The 26,768-nt window shown below is 35.1% G+C and overlaps 2 protein-coding genes across 2 annotated transcripts; one reads left to right on the top strand and one right to left on the bottom strand.

The window, feature by feature from the left end:
• Positions 1 to 8,046: 8,046 nt before the first annotated feature.
• LOC120071013 (TCP-1/cpn60 chaperonin family protein) lies at positions 8,047 to 18,856 on the top strand. Its single transcript, XM_039022997.2, has 14 exons — positions 8,047 to 8,229; positions 8,340 to 8,600; positions 9,467 to 9,592; positions 9,677 to 9,880; positions 10,529 to 10,698; positions 10,773 to 10,908; positions 11,084 to 11,200; positions 11,316 to 11,435; positions 11,520 to 11,618; positions 11,716 to 11,805; positions 17,628 to 17,715; positions 17,925 to 18,013; positions 18,301 to 18,375; positions 18,474 to 18,856. Exons 1-14 carry the CDS (start codon positions 8,215 to 8,217, stop codon positions 18,570 to 18,572), a joined length of 1,689 nt encoding a protein of 562 aa, XP_038878925.1. The 5' UTR covers positions 8,047 to 8,214; the 3' UTR covers positions 18,573 to 18,856.
• A 2,486-nt stretch (positions 18,857 to 21,342) lies between these two features.
• LOC120071014 (Galactose oxidase/kelch repeat superfamily protein) lies at positions 21,343 to 23,263 on the bottom strand. Its single transcript, XM_039022998.2, has one exon. It carries the CDS (start codon positions 22,967 to 22,969, stop codon positions 21,668 to 21,670), a length of 1,302 nt encoding a protein of 433 aa, XP_038878926.1. The 5' UTR covers positions 22,970 to 23,263; the 3' UTR covers positions 21,343 to 21,667.
• Positions 23,264 to 26,768: the final 3,505 nt, after the last annotated feature.

Here is a 26,768-nt window from a genome sequence, read left to right as displayed (position 1 = left end):
TTGAAACAATATCAGTGTGAATTAACTGAAATGAAATTAACGGAACTGTTAATGGAGGCGGCTAAATCAAACATTACCTGTATCTTGTCTGTACATACTTGTTTAAATTACATAAAATAATCTAAGATATTTGTTTATTGGATTGAGTATATACTTATAAAATAACATTTATTTTATTAACAACAATATGTTTATACAAAGTTTACAAACAACGAGATTACAAGGAGATTTAAGACACCAATTCTAACATAAACAATATAGCAATCAGTTTTCATGTCAACGCCAAGTCGAAAACTAATCATGAACCATCTAGGTGGACAATCATTGCAGCAAGATCAGCTTGAGTGACGGGTGCATTAGAGGGTGGGTGTACTGATGTTTGCCCCTCATTCTCAGCAACATCTTCAATAGGTGGGTGACGTCCATTCCCTTATAATAGTTCTTCCACCTCCACCACCCTTATTGTACTTTAGCTTGGTGACACTTCTTGAGATTCACAGTCAACCTCTTTTAAATTCTCGATCGAGGAAACAGTCAAATACTACCCTTTAAAGAAACAGACAAGGTCATGCACATTAATTTTTAGAACAACTTAGTAAGAGACATATCTGGCAAGGACGAAGGATCTGTAAATAGCCTTAAGGGACACATAACCTAGACTTACATCATAAGTCAGTCTACAAGATCTAAAACGAAGGCTCTGATACCAACTATAACGACCCGACCTTTCAAGATCCCTAACAAGGGTCGTTACCTTATAATTGCACATTGAAAACCAAAGTATTTTGACCATTGAAGCAAAATTTATTAAAACATGAATAGAAACTTCAAATAAATTTATTAAATTAATAAATAAACAATTAAATAAAACTTTTGTTTGGGGTCCCCTATAAACATTTACGAGAAATAACAATCAAAACATTAAAATTTTCTGTCTAACATCAAGATCTAGTTCAAAACTTTTGAATTTCCTGAAAGCATAGACTGAATGAAAGCAATTTTCTTGTCCTATATGGCATGGTCACGGGTGCTGCTTGTCACTCGCCAGTCTACTCCTATCCTTACCTAAAAAACACAAAATAAAAAAGAGTGAGTATGAAATACTCAGTAAGTGACTCCTACTGGGCCCTCTAGGTAAAAAAGTTAACTTTTCTATCTAGGCAATAATGTATATCCTATTTAATTAATCTTTATGATATGATAGAATTAATATTTGAAGGTGATTCAAATATTGTAATATGAATTAGATTCATATTAAAACTATAGGTTAAAATGTATTGTGAATTATATTCACATTAAAATTATAGGTTATAAGATAAATGTATTTCCACTTAATTAAATATATGTTTAAAGTTAATCAGTTAATTAATTAATTAATTTGATATTATTTACTTAAGATTAATTAATTAATATTTTATTATATTAAATTATATTGAATAAACTCCCCTACAGTTATAGTAGGGGAATGAAGGGAGTTAAGGAGAGTTAACTCCCCTCACAATTATTTCTCTTGATTCTCTGTAAATGAAACAAAAAGTGGGAAGAAATTTTTTTCTTTTTTAAGCTTTTTCATTGAAGAAATATCTTCTGTGAGGTATCTCTCTTCTCTCAAGTTTCTCTGTGTTTCCCTTCTACTCTAAAACAAGACGGTTCCCGCAAGTCATTCCTTGCCCATAAGAGAATAGCAAGGTTTCTCATGTGGTGGTGTTCACTCGGTGTTCGAAGGGTCCGTTATATGTAAGAGGACTTGAAGAAGTTATCGAAGAAAGTCTATAAAGGTAATATTTCTTCTCCTTTTCACTTGAAAATCATGCTTAATCTTTTATCTTTTCCTTTTTTGTGTTGCGTGTTTTTAAAATTAAATTGATGCAAAAGCATTCATTTGCTTCTGTTGTGAGATTCAATCCCTTCAATTTTGATTTTTCAAATCTCGAGATGATGTATTTTGGTTCCTGAGGTTTCTAAAGATACACTTCAGTCTCTCACGTTTGTCAAACAATTCTAGATGGTCCCTAAGTTCACGTTAAATTAATGTAATGATGACTTGATGGTTAATTGCTGACATGGTTGAGATGATAAGTCTACCTTGTTTGATTATGTTGTCATTTCATTTTATTACTTGGTAAATAAATTGAATTTTTCATTTTAGAAAAATAAATTATTAAGTGATAATGCTAAAATTGTTGAAAATATTTAATCATTCAAAAAACAACTATTATTCTTCTATCCTGAGTTGATTTCATCCACCAAGCATAGAGATGTCCAATTTTCCCACGGGGACGGGGATTTCCCGATTAAGTGGGGAATGGGGAAGGGAGTGGGGGGAAAATTCTCCATGAGCTAAACGGGGACGGGGACAACGCCCCGTTCCCTGTCCCCGTCCCGATTAGCTTGTACATATTTATTTAGAATAGTTATCTAAGGTTATGTTATTATTATTATTATATAAATATTACATTTAAATTTCAATTTTGATTATTTATTGGGAAAGATAATGAATATGTTTAAATTGAATATTTAAATTTAGATTATATATGTGAATAATTTGATTTATATTTATTTCTTTCTACTAAAAAAATTAATTAGTTTTTCTAGGCCAAAATTTGAATTTATCTTTAAATTCAAATGGTAAACTAATCATAATAAACAATTTAGTGATAAAATCAATTATTTAATTGAAATTTGCTTTAGTGATTTAAATTAATTGGCTTTACAAAAAAAATAATAATAATGGAGAAAATCCCCTGTGGGGAACCTGATCCCCGCGAATTCCCCGCGGGGAATCCTCGCCCCGATTCCCAAAGGAAATTTTACAGGGATAAGGAATGGAATGGGGAACGGAAAGGGGATGGGGAATGACATCCCCGACCCCGTCCCGCCCCGTGAACATCTCTAAGCATAGATCATCATCCTTTTGCATCATCATCCCCTAGCCATCGACACGAGCTAGCGTTGTCGTATCGCGGTTGATATATGTCATCAACCATGCCCCCTAATTCTGAAGGGAAAAAAAGTAACTTCATAAATCAAGCCTAAAACTCGTTATTCCAAAATAATAATAATAATAAAACAAAAAGGAAAAAAAAAAAGGAACCCCAATATGTTATAACTCCGTTGTTCCCTTTCTAAAAGATAACATGGTGCTTCATTCTAAAGCACTTTATGTCCAATTATTCCCCCAAGATTTTAAGCCCAAGATTCCTATCTTCCAATCCTATATAAAACTGATTGTTAGAGTTTTTGCATTGGCAAAATTTTTTAAGGTGGTTGTGGTTTTTGTTCCTCGGGATGTCTTTCAAGTTGTTCGTTAGGTTTGTTGAATAAAATTTTCCTTATTTTGAAAAATTCCATGAATTATATGGAAGATTTTCTCCTTCTTTCGACTCTATAGATTATAGAATGAGGTTGTTTATTTTTTCCTCTTACTCCACTGGATATATTGAGTGTGTTGTGTTCTCGTTTAGGGATAGCCATTTTCGTGAAAGAATTTGTTTCGTTATGCTATGTGTTGTTGAAGATGAACTGAATATCAATCTGCAGGCTACAAAATTGTTCGTGAGTTTTGATCTGGATGTGAACTTGGAATCTAGTCAAAATCATCCATTACATCTTATGAATGGATTCACACACTTAGGGAGAGCCCAAGTCTGTCAAGTGAAGTGTTTTTCATTTGAGATCGAAAAAATAGATGTTAAAGAGGGAGTCTTCTACTTAGAGGGGCCTAAGTGTCCAATCATTGATTTGCTCATACCCAAGGGGAGCCTAAGTTCCATTGATAAGAAGTCACACATTTAGGGGGAGCTTAAGGGATCTTGCACTAAGTTAGGCTTTATGTGTCTCATTATTTTCATCATTTATTTATATATAAGTACAATGTTGTAATTGTCTTCCTTTCTATTAGTGAAAATATCTTTCTCGGGCACATTGCCTCCGAGACGTAGGTGGTATTCTAACAAACTGGCTTATCAAACCTTATAATCTATCTTTTATTAGTTGTATCTTTGTTTCACTTATTGTTTTATGGACTGTTGTAACATTGTGTGTAACAAGTTACTTTCTTGCCAGATAACCATCCTTTTAATTCCTATTAGAATAGGTAACCATTATCTCTGGTGTTTTCGATTTTTGTTTCTTCAAATTGAAGGAGTCAAAGAAAGTGGATTTACCATTTCAGTATATGTACAACAGCTTGTACTGCATACCTCGAACAGGACTGAGGTAACTGGATATAACTCATCATTGAACAAACCATGTTTAATATGGTTCAATTTCTCCTTTCTGCTATACCATTCTGTTGTGGTGTACCAAGTGCAGTAAGTTGGGATTGAATTCCATATTCTACTAAATGGTTCTAGAATTGTAAATCCATATACTCACCATCCCGATCTGATTGAAGTGTTTTTATCCTTCTACCTAATAAGTTATGAACCTTAGTCTTATATTCTTTGAACTTTTCAAGAGTCCCAGACTTTTGATGCATTAGGTAAATATAGTCATATCTGGAATAATCATCAATGAAATTGACATAATATTCTGACCTCTCCGAGCTTTAACATTCATCGGACCACAAAGGTCTGAATATATAAGTTCTAGAGGTTCTTTAGCTCTAAGACCTTTTTTCTGAAGAAAAAATATAATCTTTTAGTCATTTTTTTCTCAAAACATGATTCACATAGAGGTAAACATTTATCTTATAACTTATTTAAATGACCATGTTTTACCAATCTTTCAATCCTATTGAGATTTATGTGATCAAATCTTAAGTGCCAAAGATAGTTAGGAGAAATCTTTCTTAGGGGTTAGGAGAAATCTTTCTTTTCTTATTTTGAGTTTTTGCCATTTTAAACATCTCTAAATTTAAAATGGCTTTTGCCTCGGTTGGTTTTGACACATATAAGTTATTTTCAAGTTTAGCTGTACATATTTGAACACCTTTTGAATTAATGAACACTTCATTTACATCAAAAGTGAATTTAAACATATATTTTAGCAAGCAAGATACAAAGATTAAGTTCCTTTTCATTTTAGGTACAAAATATACATTTTATAGTAAAATGTAAGAATCTCCAAAAAATAACTTGATGTCTCCCGCAGCTTCTGCTGAAATGACTTCACTTGTTCCCACCTTGAAAGTCATTTCATTTTCTAGTAGCTGCTTCCAGGAACTAATTCCCTATAAGAAAATGCAAATATGATTAGCGGTGCCTCAATCCAATATCCAGGTCAAGTGAGAACTTTCCACTAAACATGTTTCTATTACAAGTAATTTGAATTTATCTTGATTTGTCTTCTCAACTTTCTTTTCCGTAAGATACTTAGGGCAATTATACTTCTAATGTCTATCGATGTTGCAATTGAAACATTTTCCTTTTGCAACTTTCGTCTTGCTTATAATAGCAGGAGACTATTTCTTCTCTTTTCCCCTTTTCTTCATCTGGATACTCTTATCTTCAAAGATCCATACTTCTTTCCAGAGGGTTTTGAACTAGATGAAACACCCTTATGAAAATTCATTTGGGAAACAACATTTGTTTTACCTTATTTATTTTTCATTAAAGATTGATAAGTCTGGAGTTCGAAGAGAGTCATCAAGTTGTAATCAATCTTATTCATTACAGCATTTGTATGAAAGGTTAGAAAACTCTTCGAAAGAGATTCCATCATTATACTCACTTGACGATTCTTGTCTATGATAATCCCGTTTGCTTCCGCTATATTAAAGTGGACCATCGTGTTTAGGACATGTTCTCTAACAAAGGTCCCCTCCTTCACATGCTAATTATAAACGTATTTAATAGCATCATGTCGTGCTGATCAGGACAACTATCCAAACATCCCTTGCAATGAGTCCATGATCTCTCTAGCAGTGACCATGGTTTCATGCTTTTTGGTAAGCACGTCAGATATGCTTACCAAAATATAGGCTCTAGCTTTTTCATTGGCCTGGACCTATCTGTCATAGATGGGTTGCGTTAGGATTGGGAAAAGGAGGACGTTCCTTCGTTAAAACGAATCTCAGAACGTCAACTACTAGTATTGTGTCTATGTTCGACTTTCAATTTGAACAATCCTCTCCATTGAACTTATCGAAGGCTAAGAGTTGTATAATTGAGTTTGACATGTTAAAAACGGAAACAAATTCTATGAGTAAATTGCATCTAAATCCAATCTTAGCAAAAGTAATAAAGTACCCATATTTCTTTATTTATTTGCAATGATACTTTAGTGAGACATAATAGATGTTACTGAGGGGTAGTCAAATACTCATTCACTAAAGCAAAACATTATTGACCAAATACTATATCCAGAATAACTTTTATTCCTATAGTCATTTAGTTACCGTTTTCAGTCAATAACTTACTAACACTTAGTAACTCTTGTAAGTGTGACCTTCCATTTTTAGATTTCATAGAAGGTATGAATATTCCCTTGAATAGGAAGACAATGTTCAAGCTGAAACTAAGAAACCCTATTCATTTATGAAGTTTGGATTGTTCTGAATCCTATGCTACAATCTTCCAAGGGTATCATCGTAAAATGACTAGCTAGTGTCACCTAAAAACGACAGCAAGCGCAACATAGGAATCTTACGGTTCAAACTAATGGAAGAGACCGTAGGATATGTTGACACATTTATAATCTATAACAAAGGTAAGAGGTAGGCTCAAAGCAAATTGCCAAGATATTCGACATAGGAATGGAAGACAAAGCCTCAAACCCAAAGTAAGTTGCCAAAGCTTCAAGAAGCTTCACATTTTGGCATATAGGAACAAACTTCAAGCCAACCAGGTGTACACGACCTAAATGGTCTCGAAGCACCCAACTTAATCCTCCTAAATTGGTTATCAAGCTTCAAGTTGCATCATTATTCAACTTCCAATAAGATAGTTTAGGGTGGTGTCACTCGATTTGAGATGGGATGTTAGGAGGATGAATCAACTCCTTTCCTTTCCTATTAAACCGATCACTACTAAAGCACGGGTCAGGATTATATCTGTTAATTGCATAACAAATCGACTCAGCATCCATTTGTTGCCTAAAAAACACCATGTTATTCGAGCTTCCCAAAGTTGCCACTCCCATATCACGATCTAATCAATATCCGCAAGCCACACGCTTAAAAATCCAATGCCAACAGTCTTGGTAACTCCAAAGATCCTTGTCATTCCAGAGAATATCAATACCATTTATCATAATCCTAGCCCAAATTTTCCTAAAGACCGAACAATTCTATATAAGATGGGTTGTCGTTTTTTATAATGTAGCCTAAAAAAATTTATTATTATTGTTTAAAAAATGAGATAAGGTACTTTAAATTAAATAATGAATTGTTTTCAAATATAGGAAAATAAACAAAAGTATTTATAAATATAACAAAACTTCATTGTCTATCTATGATACACCACTATAGATCGTGACAGACTACTATCTATATCATGATAGACACAGATAGTCAATTGCAAACTATCATAGATAAACTATGATATTTTGCTATTATTTATAAATATTTTCAGCAATTTTATTGATTAAAGTAATTTCCTTTAAAAAAATATCAATTGACTTTCAATTTGTGATTGACAGATTTATAACATATTCAATGTTTTTAAAATTTTAGGGACATATTAGACACTAAATTGAAAATTAAGGTCTATTAAATGCAATTAATTTTTTAAATTTATAATATACAAAAGACTATTATATATAATATTAAAAGAAAAATTATTTCAAATGGTAAAACTGTTGGAAAATATTTACAAAATATGACAAAATTTTGGAAATATGAATGATAGACGTTGATAAATACTGATAGACTTCTATTAGTGTCTAACAATGTCTCTGAGAGACACTGATAGAAGTCTATCAATGTCTATCCGCGTTTATCATTGATAATTCTAAAATTTTGTTATGTTTTATAAGCATTTTGATTTATTTTTCTATATTTAAAAACAACCCATATTAAAATATAATAAATCTAATTTACTTACATACACATTAAAAGTTTTGAGATGAAATTGATTGAAAGTTAAAAATTGGAGGAGCAAACTCATAAAATTATAATTTAACCTAAAAAGAAAAAAAAGAAAAAAAAGAAATCTCATTTCTTCTCGACGCACAAGTGCTTCTTCCCCAACTCCCCACAAAACCCTAGAGACCAACACAAACACTTACCACCTTCTTCACTTCCCTTCTACTCCCACCTCCACGTCTCCAACAATGGCAGCCATGCTGGTAAGCACTCACAATCTCATCTTCTTCTTTTCCCCTCTCATGCAAGATTTCTGGTCTTTTCCAGTTCCTTCACCATATTTAACTCTGTGTCTGTGGGGGAAAATGTACAGCAACCTCAGATCATACTGCTGAAAGAGGGAACGGATACTTCCCAAGGCAAGGCGCAGTTGGTAAGCAACATCAATGCCTGCACAGCAGTGGCCGATGTGGTGCGTACCACCTTGGGACCTAGAGGTATGGACAAGCTCATCCACGACGATAAGGGTAATGTCACCATTTCTAATGATGGTGCTACTATTATGAAGCTCCTCGATATCGTTCATCCTGCTGCTAAGATCCTCGTGGACATAGCCAAGTCGCAGGACTCCGAGGTATTACCCTGGTTTGTTTGTTCTTCTTTCTCGTTGTTGATTATGCAGCTGGAGTTGTTGTGTTCGATTCACGACTCTGTGTTTGGTTTTTCATAGAAATAGCCGGATGGTTAGTTCCTTGGTTTTGGATTTTGTTATGTAGTTAGCTTGCTCAATTTGAATTGATGTATTGGAATAAATTTAAGCCCAGGATATGGGCTTTCTAGAATTTGTATACTTTCCAGCACTTTTTTAGTTAGGGTGCTGAAAATGAGAAAGTGTGAGGCTCTTCAGCGATCGAGCTATCATTTTTGTTGCTTTAGAAAAGGAAAAAACTCCCTATAAAGTTCAAGAGTAGTTGTATGTTCATTTTTTTTTGTTTGATTTTTTTTTTTGCTTTTCCATTGCAGCAGGCAAGTAATGCAGGTTTTGAGAGCTTACAAAACATTGTTTACTTTTTTATTCTAAAATAACTTTCTGGATCTGTCTGATCTCTAATGTGAAATCAAGATTTTCTATAGAGATTTGTGAGTTGCGTCACATATTTCTGTACGAAGTCATTGGCTTTTGTATGCTTAATTATTTTCATGTACCTTAAGTGGCATATTGGAATTAATAAGCTTAAGTAAATGTTTTGTTTCCTATTGCACAAAATCACGTAATTCTTGAATAAACAGTGATACATTTTGAACCTCAAAGAGTATTTGGGTTATAATAGTTCCTCATATGCTCCCACTATGTTTTTTTATTGGTTCTAGTTTTTCTAATTACTCCGATGGTTCTCCCAAGAACAAAAAGGAAATGAAAAAGGAAAATGAAATCAAGATACTTCACATATACTCTTCCTGGTGGGAATGTCCACATAACTATTTAACGTTGTGTTCCAGGTTGGTGATGGGACAACAACTGTTGTTCTTCTTGCTGCTGAGTTTTTGAAGGAGGCCAAGCCTTTTATCGAGGATGGAGTCCACTCTCAAAATTTAATACGGAGCTATCGGACTGCGAGCCATTTGGTATCTGATTTTAATTCCCATGTCTGTTACATTTATGGGTTGAATGTTAATCCTAACTCTCCTCTGACTGGGTTTGTTTGGTAGGCAATTGAGAAAGTAAAAGAGTTGGCAATCAGTATAGAGGGGAAGAGCTTGGAGGAAAAGAAAAGCTTGTTGGCTAAATGTGCTGCAACAACACTTTCATCTAAGCTCATTGGTGGAGAGAAGGATTTCTTTGCATCAATGGTTGTTGATGCTGTTATTGCAATTGGCAATGAAGATAGGCTAAATATGATTGGTATAAAGAAGGTTTGTACCCTGATTAATTCTTACATTCTTCGTTATTTTGCTCCAAGGGTACTGATATAACACTTGTCAGGTGGAACATAAAATGAGTCTGCTGTGTAGTATTGTAATTTGTGTTTGGACTTTTCTGAACTGAAGATGCTAAATTGTCAAATTTGAAATATCATGGGCGGAAGAGATTGATTAATGGATGATGTGTTACATATCATATTTCTTCATTTTTTTTGTAAGAAAAAAAGGAAAAAGACTACTGTGTTGTTAAACTGCCTTTTGTGAATTTTGAGGCAGTGTGGAAAAGGTGCTTTAGATCTGGAGTATTAACAATGTTTTAGCACCTTCCCTTCTGCATAATGTATATTTTCTTCGGCTGTATTGATTCAAGCACAAGGTTTTGTGGTAGACATCACTCATCAGGCTCAGTTTTTGACTCATTTCTTAATGTGATTCTGACCATTATGTGCGCACTTAAACAGTATGTTGTTGTTGAAACCTTCCGAATCAAATTTCTTCTCCACAGTTATTTATTTATGTACAAATTTTGGTTTTTGATAATAATTTTTTATTTCAGTTTCACATTGGCATGATTTTAATGTAAAGACTGGTTCGTTTGCTAAATGGTTAAGCTGTTGGAACTTTGATGTGCCTTGTCAGGTTCCTGGAGGGACCATGCGTGACTCCTTCCTGGTAAATGGTGTTGCCTTCAAGAAGACATTTTCTTATGCAGGATTCGAACAGCAGCCTAAGAAGTTTTCAAATCCGAAAATTCTCTTGCTAAATATTGAACTGGAACTGAAATCAGAGAAAGAAAATGCAGAGATACGGTAGGATTCAGTTTACAGAAGTCCCCCCTTTCTACTATAACTGTACTAAACTTCCAGGAATTGTTTTTTTGTAGGCTCTCTGATCCATCGCAGTATCAGTCCATTGTTGATGCAGAATGGAATATTATTTATGAAAAATTAGACAAATGTGTAGAGAGTGGAGCCAAGGTTGTTCTTTCACGTTTGGCTATTGGTGATCTTGGCACACAGGTTGTTATTTGTCTTTTCTCACAATGATTTCATCTCCAGTATTCTTGGTAGTCAATAAGATTCTAGACAATGTATATTGTGAAGGAAGTAACTTTTTTTGAAACATTAACAAATATTATCACAAATCATCTAGTGAAGTTGCCTCTAAATCCATCAATGGTTTCCTTTTTAACAGTATTTCGCAGACCGAGATATTTTCTGTGCCGGTCGTGTAGCTGAGGAAGATCTACAAAGGGTTGCTGCTGCAACTGGTGGAACTGTACAGACATCTGTTAACAACATTATTGATGATGTAGGTTTTCTTTCTGTTATAGTAATTTTAAGTAATTATATTGGAACTTATGTTCTTGTTGTTCATTTTCTTTCATAATGACTGTGTGACGTTATTTTACTTTGTTGGCTTAAAGGTTCTTGGGACATGTGAGGTTTTTGAGGAAAAGCAAGTTGGTAATGAAAGATATAATATATTCAGTGGCTGTCCATCAGGTAGAACAGCCACCATAGTCCTTCGAGGCGGAGCTGATCAGGTATGGCTTTTGTTGAAAACAGGAAACTATATACCTTCCGTCCGTCAATTATTCTGATTTTGCTGTACTGCTATGATCGTTTAGTTTATTGAAGAAGCAGAGCGTAGCTTGCATGATGCAATCATGATTGTAAGAAGAGCACTGAAGAATTCTACTGTTGTTGCTGGTGGCGGAGCAATAGATGTATTATTTACGATTTCAGTTAGAACTTAATTTGACCGTTCGTCTTTGATTTAAATATTCCCATCTCACTTTTGTCTACTCAATCACTTTGTGGCAGATGGAGATCAGTCGATATTTGAGGCAACATGCACGCACAATAGCTGGCAAGTCTCAACTTTTTATCAACTCATATGCCAAAGCTCTTGAGGTAGATCAATGGTCTTGCTTATTTTTTCCTACTTGAGTTCATATGTTCTGTAGTATTAAGACTCATTGGCTAAGACACACGTTCTTCGAGTAAAATCTACTTGTAGGTCAGATGATTTACCTAATTACTCTTTATATGGAGAGGAATAGCATGCTCCTTACTTCTATGAGGTTATGGAATGCCGAAGTTCAAGTTTTCTAATTGTAATAATTACTACGATGGAAACATAGTATCTACATTTTTTTTTTTGCGGGGGGGGGGGGGGGTTAAGAAACAAGACTTTCATTAAGAAAGATACAAAAAGAGGGGGATTAGACCAGTTGTTGATTTCTTTAACACTGATCTCATGTCTAATATGTAAATTCCACGGAAAAGTAATGGAGTTAGACTCGTTGTTGATTACTTTAACACTGATGGATACTGTACACAACTTTTTTTCTACTCTTGGGTTTTGATACCTTAACGTGTGTCCACTTATGGTGAAATGTGAGGTTAAGACCTTCTGTTGCTGGGTGGAAGATGGTATCCTATGAGATCTTTTTAATAATGACTATATTTAGGGGAACCTTCATCACCTCCTGTGGGATTGTCATTTTGTGCAAACGATTTGGAATGGATGGTTGTTGGCTTTTAGTGTTCGTATGGCTTGGAGGAGAGATTGTTTCTCCATGATTGAGGGGGTTCTCTTATGTTTGCCCTTTTGTGAGAATTGCCCTTCTGTTTCCTGCTGTTTGAGGTATTTGGATTGAGAGGAATAATAGGATTTTTAGAGAGATTAAGAAATCCAGTGAGGAGGTTTGAGAGGGGGATCGGTTTAAGGTCTCCCTGTTGGTGTCTTAATAGACTCTTTTGTAATTATGATCATGGTCTCGATTTTGTTGGATGGGAGCTATTGTTTTAGTTAGTTTGTGCCCCTTTGCTCTTTTGTGGGTTACTAAAAAGAGGAAAATGGTAAATAAATGAAATAATGACTTTTTGGAGTTAAATCGGAAAGATTTTCATTCTTTTGGAAATAAACGCAACTGAAGTACAGAATATCATTCATTCGTTTGGAAATTTTCAGTGCAGAAGTTTCGTTTAGACCAGAAAATATTTTATACTGTCATCACTACTCCTCTGCGCATCCTTGGTTAACGAATCCATTTATATAATTACTTAAATGATGCTATGGTTTCATTGGACAACTTCATCTTGTGTCCTCGGCCATTGAAAATCATTTTTTTCCTCCTGTCTGGAAACGTTTGTCAAATATTTTTTTCCCTGCCTTTCCAGACAGAGGAAAAAAATGATTTTCAATGGCCAAGGACACGACAGTTGTCCAATGAAATCATAGCATCATTTAAGTAATTATATAAATGGATTCGTTAACCAAGGATGTGCGGAGGCAAGTAGTGATGACAGTATAAGTATTTTCTGGTCTAAACGAAACTTCTGCACTGAAATTTTCAAACGAAGGAATGATATTCTGTACTTCAGTTGCATTTATTTCCAAAAGAATTGAAATCAACGTCTGTCAAATATTTTTTCCCTGCTTTTTCGCCTGATAAATTTGAGTTGGCCCTTTCGTGCCTGTTAAAAGAATTAGGAATGTAATGAAAATGTATCCTGTAAAAATAGGATAGGAAGGCAAGGGCTGGGTGTTCTACCTTATTATATTCCATTTGAAATGGTAGAAGGGATTGAAGCAATTGGCTGATAAAATTAGTAAACATTACTTTTTACATTCTCTTACCTTCAGACTAATGTTTTTTGGGATAAAAACATTTCCTTGATGAATGAAATATCCAAAGAGATAGAAGAGAGATCAAAGATAGATACAATGAAGCCAAAGAAAAAAGAACAGAAAACCCAGGATATTACAAACGAAAAACCGAAACAGAGATAAAGCCATAATATCCATACAAAAAAAATAAGATCCCAACACTAAAAGCGGGTAGCAAATCCGGAAAAGGTGATTTGGCTGAGCAATAATCCCATGGCTGAAGGATATTCAGAGAAACCCGGATTGTTGCATCATCTAAGCCGTTATCAGGGGATAAGAGAGCAGACTCGCGCCATGTGGATTCTTCTCTAAGCAAAGTTTTTGCTTTTTTGTCATAAGAGATAGAACTCTATAGGTTTTGTAGTTCTCCCAATCCCTTTTTTTCCTCATAAAGACCCGATTGGAATATTTGCGAGTCAGGATTACTTTAATGCAAAGGCCAAGATCTCTGGACCACGGTTCCAAGGCCATCAAATGGGGAGTAGGGTTGAAGGATTCAAATGAATTTTCTGGAATGTAGTCAAACTAATCTTCTTCACTGTGGTTGTGATGAGTAGTAGGCGACAAGGGCATGGGGCTGGGAAGGTATGCGTCCGTGCCGGCATCTGATGGTAGAGCAACAATGGCCGTGGAGTGTTTGGTGCCCGAGCGAAAGACCGTGCGTTTAGTAAAGGGAGAAGGTTCAATGGTGTTATTGCTTCTAGAAGAATGATTCGGGATGGTAGTTGAAGGGGGATCATTTCTAGGGGAGGATTTCAATATGTTATCGGGATTTTTCAAAGGTGAGGGGGAAGAAATATGGGGAGGGGGGGGGGTACCAGTTGGGTTTGGTTTGGCAGTGAATGGGTTGGGATCCAATGCTGATGAGGAAGAAAGATGGGGTTGGGTAGATGAGATGGCTATTGTGTTTTTAACCAAAGGTAGAGTGGAAGATTTGTGGGAAAGGGATGGGGATTGGTCTACCGAAGGAGAGCTTGTGGGAGTTGAAGAGACAGGTCGCTTTTGAGAGGCAACAAGTGGTGATGTGATTGTTGATGGGTTAGGTTGTGAGAGATCAGAGGGGACTGTCATACCATCATTTTGCATGGTGGCAGAAAAAGTAGCTTCATCAATTTGGAAGGTGTGAACATCAACCAGTGGGAGGTGTGATTTAGAAGTAATGGCAAAACCACCTGTTGTACACTCAAGCTCATTGTTTGGTTTATTGGATGATGGGATGCGTGCAGAAGAAGACAACTCTATTTCACTGTTCTCACATGCAAGCTTGGTTAGGTCAAGAGGTAGTTACGGTCAGAGCAGTCCCTTCAACAATGCACAGTATGGAAGAATGCTCATTGGTCAGCTTGAGGCAGAGGATGTGTGGATCAGAAGACAAAACAGATGTACCAATTTCACATGCAAAACCAGTGGGTAAAGAGGATGGAGGAATAGGTTCAATGGTTAAAAGACCAGCTGCTGAGCGTCCAATTTCTGACCCCTCCTCGGTAGGAGAAGGAAATATTTGTGTGAGGAAGTGGCTTCCATTCTCTGAAACCCACTCGCCGTCGAGGGTATCACTCCATGCCTATCTGCCATGTATCCAGTGTGGAGAAGAACTTAACAAAAAAAAAGGCTCTATGCTGATTGAGATTGCTTCTATGGATGAAGAAGGAAGACTAATACTGGCCGACAAGAATCCAGAATGGTTTTCCTTCACTTTAGTACAAGCCTGAATCATATCCATTCAGGATAAAGTCTTATTGGCCACTTCCAAGAAACCCCCACATTGATCACCAATGTGTTGAAAGGATCCATAGGACCATCTATCAATGGTAAAGTTTTAATCTTGATCCATCCCCTATAAGTGGGCACCTGTTGGTCTCTATAGAATGACTCACATCTCCATGGTTGAAATTTCACCAAGAAAGAACCGACCTTGATATTGCATAATATCTCACGTGCTCCTTGTTTCGATAGCTAAGATGGCCTTGTTTGATTGAATAGGGCTGATAGAGCCAAAATCAAGAACTTCCCAATGTAGAGCCTTAAGAATCTCATGCCAGTTATCATGGTAATGTTGTCTGATGATAATGATCACTTTTTCGGGGTAGAAATCAGCAAACTTTCATGAGGGGGAGGGGAGGATGTAAGTGGAACAACTTTTGAAGAGCAAGGATGGACTTTTCGTTGGTCAAGGGGGTTTTTGGTTTTGTGGAGAACATCTTTATAGGATTGTGTTGTTGAACTAGAGATGGGTTGGTGATTGTTAGTGGGTAATGTTTGTGGTGTGTTGAGCAATCGAAAGAACCCTTTCCAACCGAATTTGTTGGCTCCGCTTGGTAGAATAATCTTGTTAAACCCTCCATTGATTCCGAACTTTGTGATTTCAGCAAAATGGCCTTTTCAATTAGAGATTTGATGTAGAACTTTTGGTTCAAGAGAGCTTTAATCAACGAAGAAAAAGCGAGTGTAACTATGAGAGGGATTCTTTCTTAAGAGAGAGAGTAAAAGACTTGTCCCTCGTGATTTGGTGATCCTAACTCCATGGGAGATTTCTAGAGAAAAGGTTTTCCGATCGATGGTGGAGGAAAGTGGAGGAAGAGGATGTCGCTCTGTCTTCCTGACAAGCCTAACTGGTCGGTGAAGGAAGAGTGGAGGTGGAGAAAGGGGATGGGAAGGGGGAAAGAGGGAGGATGAGAGAGGAGAGAGGGGAGCATTTTCCAAAAAAACTATTTTTTTTACCTTCAGGCTATTGTTAATGATATTATTGTCTGCTACTCGTACTTGAACATCATCAGCTTATCCTGCTGAATGATGATTCATAAAAACATGGACAATGTTTCTCTTCTTAATCGATGAGTTCAAGTTGTGAGAGAATACTAAATTTGAAAAAATGCCTCAAAGATGATGATTCATAAAAACATGGACAATGTTTCTCTTCTTAATCGATGAGATCAAGTTGTGAGAGAATACGAAGTTTGAAAAAATGCCTCAAAGATGTATTGAATGAAGAGAAGAGTTTAGCTTAAATACTAGAACTCTTGTAACAACCTATTTAAAACGGCTACATAGAGTATCTTTTCTACTAAAGGCTACTGAATAAAGAATTTAAAGAACTTGGAACAGTACAAGCTTAGAACTTAAAGAATTGGATACTAGGTTGTTTAAAAATAAAAGGAAAACTCTTGGAACTCTTAGATTACATCAAATTCCTCCTGTGTAAGTGAAAGGAAAACACGTCCTCGAGTTTAGGCTGAAAGATTGAGCTGGTCCAGTGGAAAATATTCTGTTAGATCAGCCACGTTGAAGATGGGACTGATATGAAGATCTTCTTGGTTGCGTCCTTGGAGTCTTGGAGCTTGGAAAGCTGGCCGATTTCTCTCTGGAGAAGTAGAATTATCCGGGCTAACTTCCCTTCGTTGTCCACCTGCTCCTCTCAGCCTCAGTCTCCTTTGTTGATCACCTCCTCTGTTTTCGTCTGCTTGTTGAGGAAAGTTCATCCAGACAAGTTCCATCTGTCTTTATATTCTTGCTACTGATGTATTTAGTTTGTCCAGTCCAGTATTCATCTCTCCGATTGTCTCCTCCACAGCCAACAATCGGGCCATTGATGTCCTCGGAGAAAGAATTTCAACCTGATCGGGAAGGTCCTCTACATTCTTCCCCTTGCTGGTATTGACAGCAACTCTACCAGCCATGGAGTTGACGTGGGGCTCTAATACCAAACTTGATGAGTTCAAGTTGTGAGAATACTAAGTTTGAAAAAATGCCTCAAAGATGTGTTGAATGAAGGGAAGAGTTTAAGCTTAAATACTAAAACTCTTGTAACAACCTATTTAAAACAGTTACCAACAGTAACTTTTATACTAAAGGCTACTGAATAAATAATTTATAGAACTTGGACAGTACTAGCTTAGAACTTAAAGAATTGGATACAAGGTTGTTTAAAAATAAAAGGAAAACTCATGGAACTCTCAGATTACATCACTAATGCTACTGTAGTAGGAGGATCTTGGTCTAATTCATGGTTTTTGGAGGGATGCCTTACTGATTACTGGGCTGTCTTACTGTGGTCCTGTAGGTTATTCCCAGACAACTGTGTGACAATGCTGGGTTCGATGCTACCGATGTGCTCAACAAATTGCGACAAAAGCATGCTCATCCTTCAGGTAGGATTTCCTGCCTCAGTATTGCTTTCTCTTGACATCCTTTCACTCACTCGGTAAATGGTCGCATTTAATTAAACTACATGATGTAGCGATCCATTTGTTTAATTCTGATTTTATTTGGCCCAAATATAGTTTGTCTGCCCTTGGATTTACTATGCTACATCAGTTTTCAAATGCTTGTATATTGACATGTTGATGTTCTCAAATAGGTGAGGGTGCACCATTTGGGGTGGACATTAACACCGGTGGAGTTGCTGATTCATTTGCTAACTTTGTATGGGAACCTGCTGTTGTGAAGGTATCTGATTGCTTGCTCATAACTGTAAAAACAATACGTGCATATTTGAAAGTGATTCTGAAATAGTTAAAATCACTTTTGTCATTTTCAAAATGACTCTAAAACATGCTTTTAATCTTTCATTACTAATATTTTGATGATTTGAAAGTGTAAAATTGAGTATTAAATTAATTTTGATGGATTAAAAGAACATGTTATTGTCAAATTTACTCCCAAAATGCCGATTGAAAGCACATTGAATCTGATCTTTTTATACCTTCTATCACACTAAATCATTTGTTTTGCAGATAAATGCTATTAATGCTGCTACAGAGGCAGCTTGTCTCATACTTAGTGTAGACGAAACTGTGAAGAATCCCAAGGTTCTCGATTGAGTTAACTCTGTTTTGCAATTGCTTTTATGCTCAGTTATATGTCGTTTTTATTAATGTTTCCTCCCCTCTGACCTTTATCGTACTAGTCCGAGAGCGCACAGGGAGAAGCTGCTGCCAGTGCCATGGGCGGAAGACGTGGTGGGGCTGCATTTCGTGGCCGTGGACGTGGAATGCGAAGACGATAAGCAGCTTCATTCATCTTGCTCACGAGAAGCAATGTTTGGTTAGTTCAATTTTTACATTTTTGCCTGTTTGTGCAATTGTACTACAAATCAGATTTTAATCTTATGAGGGCCAATAGACAAGACCTTGAGTTATACATCCGTTGGGAATTTGGTCATATAAAACTTTTGGATGGAGAGTGATTTTGATGGTGCATCTGATTCCCCTTTTTTCTTTACTTTTTTGTGGACCCAACATATTCATTTTGTAGTTTTGAATTATTTGTAGAGAAACAATTTTTCTTCAATTTTTTTTCCTGGAATTATAGTTTATTTTTGTTAAGATATGCAATTAGTTTTGTGGTTTCTATACTTTGATCCCCAACAAGTTGGTCCAAAATGAAGATTAATGATTGGCCGACCTTAGAAAACGCAAATTAGCTGTTCACAATTTAAGGTTAATTAATTTAATTAACTTAATCGTCATGGGTTGACTTAGTGGTCAATAAGGATCATATTAATTTGATGGACATGAAAGGAATAAATTCAATTCATGGTGGCCTACTTAGTCGAGGTACGTGTACGCTGACTTGAATTCTCATGGATATCAAATAATAATAAAAAAAGACACATCAATATAAAATTTTAGTAATAGGTGGGAGGGATTGAGGTTTGATACATTGGACTTTCATTTTAATTATCAGTTTAGCTTCATTTTTTTTTGGATTGGAGACCTTTTTTTATTAATAATCAGTTTTGTTTTACTCATCATTCATCTTCTCAATGAAAGTTTGGTTTTTTACACAAAAAAAAAAAAAATGTACAAGTTCCAAAGTATAGGAACTAAAATGGTATCTAACATAGGACTACTTTTCTAAGTTTTTTTTAATATGTTTGGATCTTGTGAGGGCAATCCTGGAATCTCAACCATTGAATTTGAATGATAATTTATTAAGATTTGAAATGAGAAAATGTGAGTGAAGTGAAGAGTGCATATTTATTTCTAGTTGGATCTTTGAAATAGATTTGTGGATAAGAGATAGAAAGAGAAAGGGAGATGTATTATGTAGTGTAGTCATCCAACATTAAAGTCATAGGGACATAACTTTGCAATAATAGAATCAACTTTAGAAAAATATTTATGATGACGTGGCTTGCATGCTAGCTATAATTAGTAATCCATAAAAGCCATCCCTTACTACTATTCCTACCCATTAATTATCTTGCCTATAAATTATATTACTAATTATTAACTTTCCATATGTTTCTTTAGGAATTAGGAATTAGGAATTTTCGGTTTGCATATGTTCATAATTAGCAAATTTTCAATTAATTATTGACTCATTTATTGAGAACTTTGAATTCTAATTATTAACTTCGTAGATGTATTCAAGAATTTTGGACCAAAGAATTCTCAGATTTTCATGCTTATTTTGCTTTTATTCATTTGTCCTCAAATTTTAATGTAAAATAACATTTTTTTTAACTTCTAAAATATATTTAGACTTTTTTCCCTACTGTCCTAAAAAAAATGAGCTTCGAATTGTTTATCTTTTTTATTTGATAATCGATCAATAATCGCATTGTTGCCAAATTAGTGCTAAAAATGTAATGGTTGGTATGTGAAAATCCATCAAACCCATTGTTAAGTCACACTGAATTTTCATTTTGTTTGATAGAATGTCACATCAACATTGTATTAAATATTGTTTGCAAATGTAATGGAAAAGTTCCAATGGAAATTATGAAATCGTTATCTTTAAAAAAAAATAAAAAATTACAAGTTTAGTCCCTTAACTTTTTTTTAGGGTATTCGAGTGTAGAAGTAGGCCCAAGAAGTTCGTGGCCACAACTAAAAAATATTAATATCGTGTGACCGTATTTGTTTAACCAAAGAAATCACGAGACTTAAGAAAATAGAACCAAATCTCTATTGAATTTTGTCATTTAAACTCTTTTGTTCTAGGGTGGGGGTGCAAAGAAGCAAGGAGAGGCAATGGTCATCTCTTCTAATCTGACAGATTAAAATATTATTAAAAAGAATTCATATTTCAATAACTTACTCTTTCCATTTCTTAACCTTTTTAGAAAATTTAAAAGCTAGTTCTGATATCTAATACAACTTTTTATAAAATTTAAAAGTATAAAAAAGGTAAATTAGACACATTTTGATGATGATTTTATTATTTAAAAACTTAAATTTTAAAAACAAAAAATAAAAATAAAGCAATTATTAAATAAAGCCTAAATGGTCATCGAACAACACTTTCAAATTTTTTCATCAAAATACTATTTTAGTTCATGTATTAATCAATCTACTCTATAAGTTTAGTTCACATATTTTCAATTATCCAAATTTAATCCATCTAGTTCTAACACATTTAAAATTTAGCATTTCTAAATTATTTTTTTATTGAAACTTGTTAAATAATAAAAATAATAATCTTCATATAAGAAAAGACACACTATGTGAATATATTCGAAAATACTACAATTAATCATTTGAAAATTCATAACTAAAATGAAATGAAACCTAAAGTATAGTGACTAAAATAGAATTCTAATCTATTTTTATAAATTTTTTTTTAGTATAATTGAGAAAATGAAAGATCGAACATTAAGGTTGAAGATCATGTCAATTATCATCAAGCTAAACACGGATTTTTTTCGTGGATCTTGAAAGTTAAAAGAAAGTTAACTATATAAAATTTTATTCCACCTTATTTTGAACTTCCAAGTTTGGCATAATGTTATTAGGTTCAAATATTGACTCTCTTAATGAATAATTCTAAGATTGATTAAAAAATATCTAACATTAAGAAAAATCCAAAATTACAAAAATTACAAAAACAAGATGTCAGTGAATTCAGGACCTCGAGCCTTGGAAAAAAATCCAAACCGCAATTTTCCTTTTTTTCTTTTTTAAAAAATAAAATAAAAAAGAAAAAAGAAAAAGAAAGAGTTCAGAGCCCCCATGCAAATAAATCTTGAATTTACCAGATCCTGTTTGTTTAAATAATTGACGAATCAACCAATCGGATTTCGATTTCTCACTCGCTTTCGTGAACGCACGCGCCCCTTTTGTCCCTTTTTCATTTCTCTCTCACGGCGGCGCGTCATCAGCACTCCACGCATACGCAGGCGGCGCGTTGCATAACTTCCGGCATTTCCGCCCCTCTCCTCCAGTCTCCGCTCTTCGTCTCGTAAATCAGTACTAAGCCTTCTTTCAGTCCTCTCGCGCTTCTTCCGCTTCGGCGGAGTAAATCATCGATGCAACCAGCGACTTGAATCAGCACCACCGTCTCTCCCATTCCGACGCAGCTGAATCTCACCGTACTGTCCAGCCGGAACTGTGGCGGCAGCGGTGGACTTCTTATTCTGTACCATTCGCCGAATCCAGCGGTTTTGGTTGAGGTTTGATTGCTGCTGTTTCTATTGGTGTTGTTAGGGCATTTTCTTCTACCGTCGAATTTCCAGAAGGAAAGCTCGACGGCGTGGCTAGCGAGGACGTAAATGTGTCCCGCCGCCGCACACGCCGCTACCACGCAGCCTCCTCCCGGTACGGCGCGGCTTCTTAACCATGTACGCGCCTCCACATCGTACATATCCATGGAGCTCGCGTAGATGTGAGCCTCCGATCCACCTGAAGCTCCTCCTCCGATCTTCAATCCTCCAATAACGTAGAACACGCCGTCAACGGCAGCTCCGATGCAACCGTATCGTCTTCTCGCCGACTGAGCAACGACTTGCCACGAGTCCGTCTCAGGATCGTACATCTCAACCGCCGTCGTCGTCGGAGCACCGCCAGCGACGTAGATTCTACCAGAAATCACCGCATTGGCGAATTTCTTCCTAGAGAAATTCATCGCAGATCTCGCCGTGACCATTCCAGACCAAGTATCATACAGAAACATCGCATTTCGGCCTATTAGGTAAATTCTAGGTCCAATAGCAGAGAGTCGAGCGTGAGAGAGCAATCCATAGAAATTACTAAGAAACAAACTCTCCTTCGCTTTAAACAACGCAACCTTCCACAAACCGCCGTCGCGGAAGTTGAAACTGGCTGCAAAAAGACCATAATTGGTAGCAGAAACAGCATAAACAGTATCTTCCAAATGGCCTCGAACACGGCGGAGATCGACAAACGTGGTAGAGAGAAGAAGCCGAGCCCAGTGACGGCAAACAAGGGAGACGGAAGGAAGAGAAGTGGACGAAACTCTGGAAAGGCACTCCAAAAGAAGGTCGTCCGGCAGAGAGGAGATGGCGGCGGGGGCGGCCGGAGGAGTGGTGGCGGTATTGTTGGTTTGGAAGCAGGATTTGGAGGCGATAGGGACGGCGGCGGAGGAATCGTTGGAGTTAGGGAAGCAAGATTTGATGAACCAAGAGAAATGGCGATAATTGTTGGAGTTGTCGGAAGCCATTGGAGAAGAAAGAAAGCATTTAAGATCCAATTTTATTCCTTCTTCTATGTGTGGCTGAGAAGAAAATATGGGAGAAAACAACAAAAACACATAAATGGAGGGACGATTTTGCAAATAACCAAAACAATTTTCTTTTTCTTTTATTTTCCCCTCTCTTTCCTTTCACTTATATTTATTTTTAGGTTTGAAAAATCTATTGGAACTTGGATCGAGCGTAAACTTGAGTGTAGCTCAACTGGAAAGAAGAATTATAAGACAAGTTCAATGTGATTGACTACGATTTTAAATTATTGACTAAAAGAGGAGAGTAATACTTTGGTATGGTAATGCTAAGAAAAACCGAACTGATATATTTATTAGTTTGGGTAGGGTTTTAAGTGTAAAATTGGATCTCTTGGTTTGTACTTGGAGAAACAAAAAATTATTGGTTTGGAACGACGTTTTATTTAAAAAAACCATTCAAAATTGAATCTAACCGAACCGAAGACAAACTTTAATATGTGGTCTTTATAGTATTTTAATTATTATATAGTATGTAGAAAAAAGTACCAATTATTATGGTGCATTTTTTTTGTAAGTACATGTATATTTGTTATTTAGAAAATAAAAGGTCAATAAAAAGAAACAAAAATGTCAAACTTCAATCTATAAAAACAAAGAAGCAAAAAGGTTTCATTCAAAACAAAAGCAGATATAAAAATAAAAAATTGGAAGACAAAAAAGAAAAGCCCAAAATCGAGAACAAAATGAATAAAAATCGATCCATTGGTTTATTCCTTTATTGAACATCGGTTTGGTTCCTTTCTTTATAAAACCGATTGATTTGGTTTGGTTGACCCTAAAATCGAAAAATCGAATAGACTTTCACCACTACTTTGGTACATTCTAACTGACACTCATCTTTTTGTCATCCATTCTAACTAAAAAAATAGAAATAGAGAAAGAACGGTGGTTAGACATTGGTGTAATCCAAAACTGTAATTTTACCACCGATTCAAAGTATTAATAATGTTTCTTATATGTCGATGATTGGACCCTTGCAACATGTATGTCCTATTATAATTATTAGTTAAGACATTTTTGTCATCGATATTTTATAATATGATATTCTAAAATAAAAAATATATATATATTTAATGACATTTGGGATGAGAAATAATTTAATTTGTACAAAAGGTTGGATTCATGACACAAGTAGAATATAAAAAGAAAAAAAAAATGAAAAAGGTACATTTTGACAAGAATCTTATCCTTTAAATCAAGAATATGATTCTTAATTTCACCGTGAATTTACGACTTCCTCAATGTGATTCTTATTCTATTTTGAGCAAGACCTAAGGACAACCCAGATTGCATTTAAGTCCATGGTTTTTTTTTTTTTTTTTTTTTTTTTTTTTTTTTTTTTTTTAACATAAAAAAATGATTATAATATTTTTTTAAAAAACAAAGCGTCATGTGGCTTCTTTTTGTTGGATTCAGAAGCTACAGCTGCACCCAAGTTTTTTTTTTTTTAAAAAAAGATTAGAATAGTTTAGTTTTCTAATATTTAAGTTTGTACCTAAAATTCAATGTGAGCTTAACTAATTGATGTACACTTTTTTTAGATCGAAAGTTTGATTTATTTCCTAAACTTTCAATTTTGTATTTAATAAGAGTGTTTGTGGGTTGAATTGAGTTAGTCTGGATTATTCGAGTCATTTATTTAAAATTTTATTTTATAAAAAATAAAATGTTAATAGGCAAAAATTTATTTTATTATTTTAAAGATATTAAATTAAGATTTAGCAACTCAATTTCAATTTATATTATGATTTTTTTTCTTTTTTAAAGTGTTAAAAAATCACAAAATAAGTTATAAAATAAAAGATATAAATACATGTACAATATGATTGCACCGATAGTAAAATACATAGTTTTTAAGATTAATAATGAGTTCATGTTGGTTTAAATTACTTTAGATGAACCCATAAATCAACCCAAGCATAAAATTTTCATTTATTTGGACCCAACACAAATGATTTGATAACTCAACCCAAACCGTATAAGTTGGGTTGAGTTGATTGGTTTTTTCAAGTTATCAGTTTTTTTAACACCATGTCTAATAGATTTATGACATTATTCAAAATTTTTAAGAACTAGCCGATGAGTTAGTTATAAAATTGAGTTTTATCCCTCAACCTGTTCAACCGAATCCTAAGCACCTAATAAGCAATAAACATTTATCTCCTCAGACAAACTAGCTAAAATAGCTTAAATAGATGCCAAGCTCATACATGCAAACAGTAACATGCTCATACACAGATTGTGGTCCCATCTCAAAACTAGTCTAGGTCCCTAATATGTACGTGAAGGACAACCGTTAACAAAACAACTTAACAACTTAAACTTCACTTCACCTCAACCCTTGTATTCTGAGTGGCAGACTAGCAGAATAGCTACCTTTGGGGTGTTGACTGCTACCTAGGAAGAAGAAAACATTGGAAAGATTGAGCTACTAGTCCAGTGAGTGACTACCTTAAAACATATTTATTGAGCATCAAATAAACACCAACTTCCTTAAAAGCTTAAGGGTTTAAAATACTTATACTCATATATATTAAAACATGTAAAACATTCAAACCCTAAAAACTCAAACATCAACATTTCATTGAAAATCCTCATCATTCACCCTTATTTGAGAAAGTGCCCTTTTGCTCGATCCCTCAACGTCAATCCTTTGCTGATGTGGAGTAATCTTGATACAATCAGCGTCGATAATATAGTACCTACATCCACGTGGTAATGTCCTGAATACGGTCATACCTTAGGTATTAGGGGACCCAAATACTTTCATACCTTCAGTATCGGGTTTCCTCATCATATCATCATAACTCTTCTTTTGGATAAGAAAACTCAACCTTTGAAATATCAAGCATTCCAATAAAACAAATCTTAAATGTATTTATCATGAAAGACTAACATAAGTTAAGGAATATAGTTAACACATGATTCATAAATCTCAATGCTTAGAAAAGATTGGACTATGCGTCCACACATCAATCTTCATACTAAAGCATGTGTCGGAGTAGTGCTTAAGAAAATCATGTTTTACTTAGAAAACTCATCACAAAGCCGAAGCACAGTACATTGTTAAGAAAACATCTTGAAAACTAGCTCAATAGTAAATCATGCATTGAAAACACATAATAGAAAACATTCATAAACTTTCATCGTCTTAGACTATTTCCTCAGAGGATGATAGACTCATCCTATTTTTGTTTGCCCTGTAACATCAATAAATACCCTTGGTTAAACTACTAGCTCCCTTTTGAGCTTAACTTACCCATTTTAAGTTTAACATCACCCTTAGACAACCCTTACAACTTTCATCGCATATTGCACTTCTTCACATAGCATACTTCATTGCAACATGATATTTAGACAATTTACCTTGCGTTTAGTTCATAAGTGACAATGCGCTCACAACACTCACTTAGGCTCTAGGACGCGACCACTTAAACACTTGCTAATACTCTCTTAGCGTGCCCAGTCGATGTCCTCCTTTCCTTTGCAACCTTGCGCTCACCTTGTGTGCACACACCACAATTAGTGCTTGTGCTCAACCGCGCACAGCCTCACCCATCAAATGCGTGTTTATCCCTCAGATGCAACTGCTTGCTTGTTCAAATATCAAATTCCACATTCAACTTCTAGCCTTAATAACTTAAATTCCATATATTATCTCATAGAATTTCCTTCTAAAAACTTGTTCATAAACATCTCAACTTCCTTACCTTAAAATTTGAGCCTCGGATTCCTC

Source organism: Benincasa hispida, chromosome 2 (genome assembly GCF_027475165.1).
Source record: "Benincasa hispida cultivar pf3 chromosome 2, pf3_genome.v1.1, whole genome shotgun sequence".
Taxonomy (NCBI): domain Eukaryota; kingdom Viridiplantae; phylum Streptophyta; class Magnoliopsida; order Cucurbitales; family Cucurbitaceae; genus Benincasa; species Benincasa hispida.
Note: the sequence above shows the minus strand (reverse complement) of the source record. Positions and strands in the feature narration are given on the sequence as shown.

What these genes read in the sequence shown, in the direction of transcription:
- LOC120071013 (XM_039022997.2), top strand. An exon ending in CCAAGTCGCAGGACTCCGAG is followed by an intron (nt 8,601 to 9,466) that starts GTATTACCCTGG and finishes GTTGTGTTCCAG; the next exon opens with GTTGGTGATGGGACAACAAC. An exon ending in TTAACAACATTATTGATGAT is followed by an intron (nt 11,201 to 11,315) that starts GTAGGTTTTCTT and finishes GTTGGCTTAAAG; the next exon opens with GTTCTTGGGACATGTGAGGT.
- LOC120071014 (XM_039022998.2), bottom strand. Translation starts at nt 22,969, where the DNA reads ATGGCTTCCGACAACTCCAACAATTATCGCCATTTCTCTTGGTTCATC.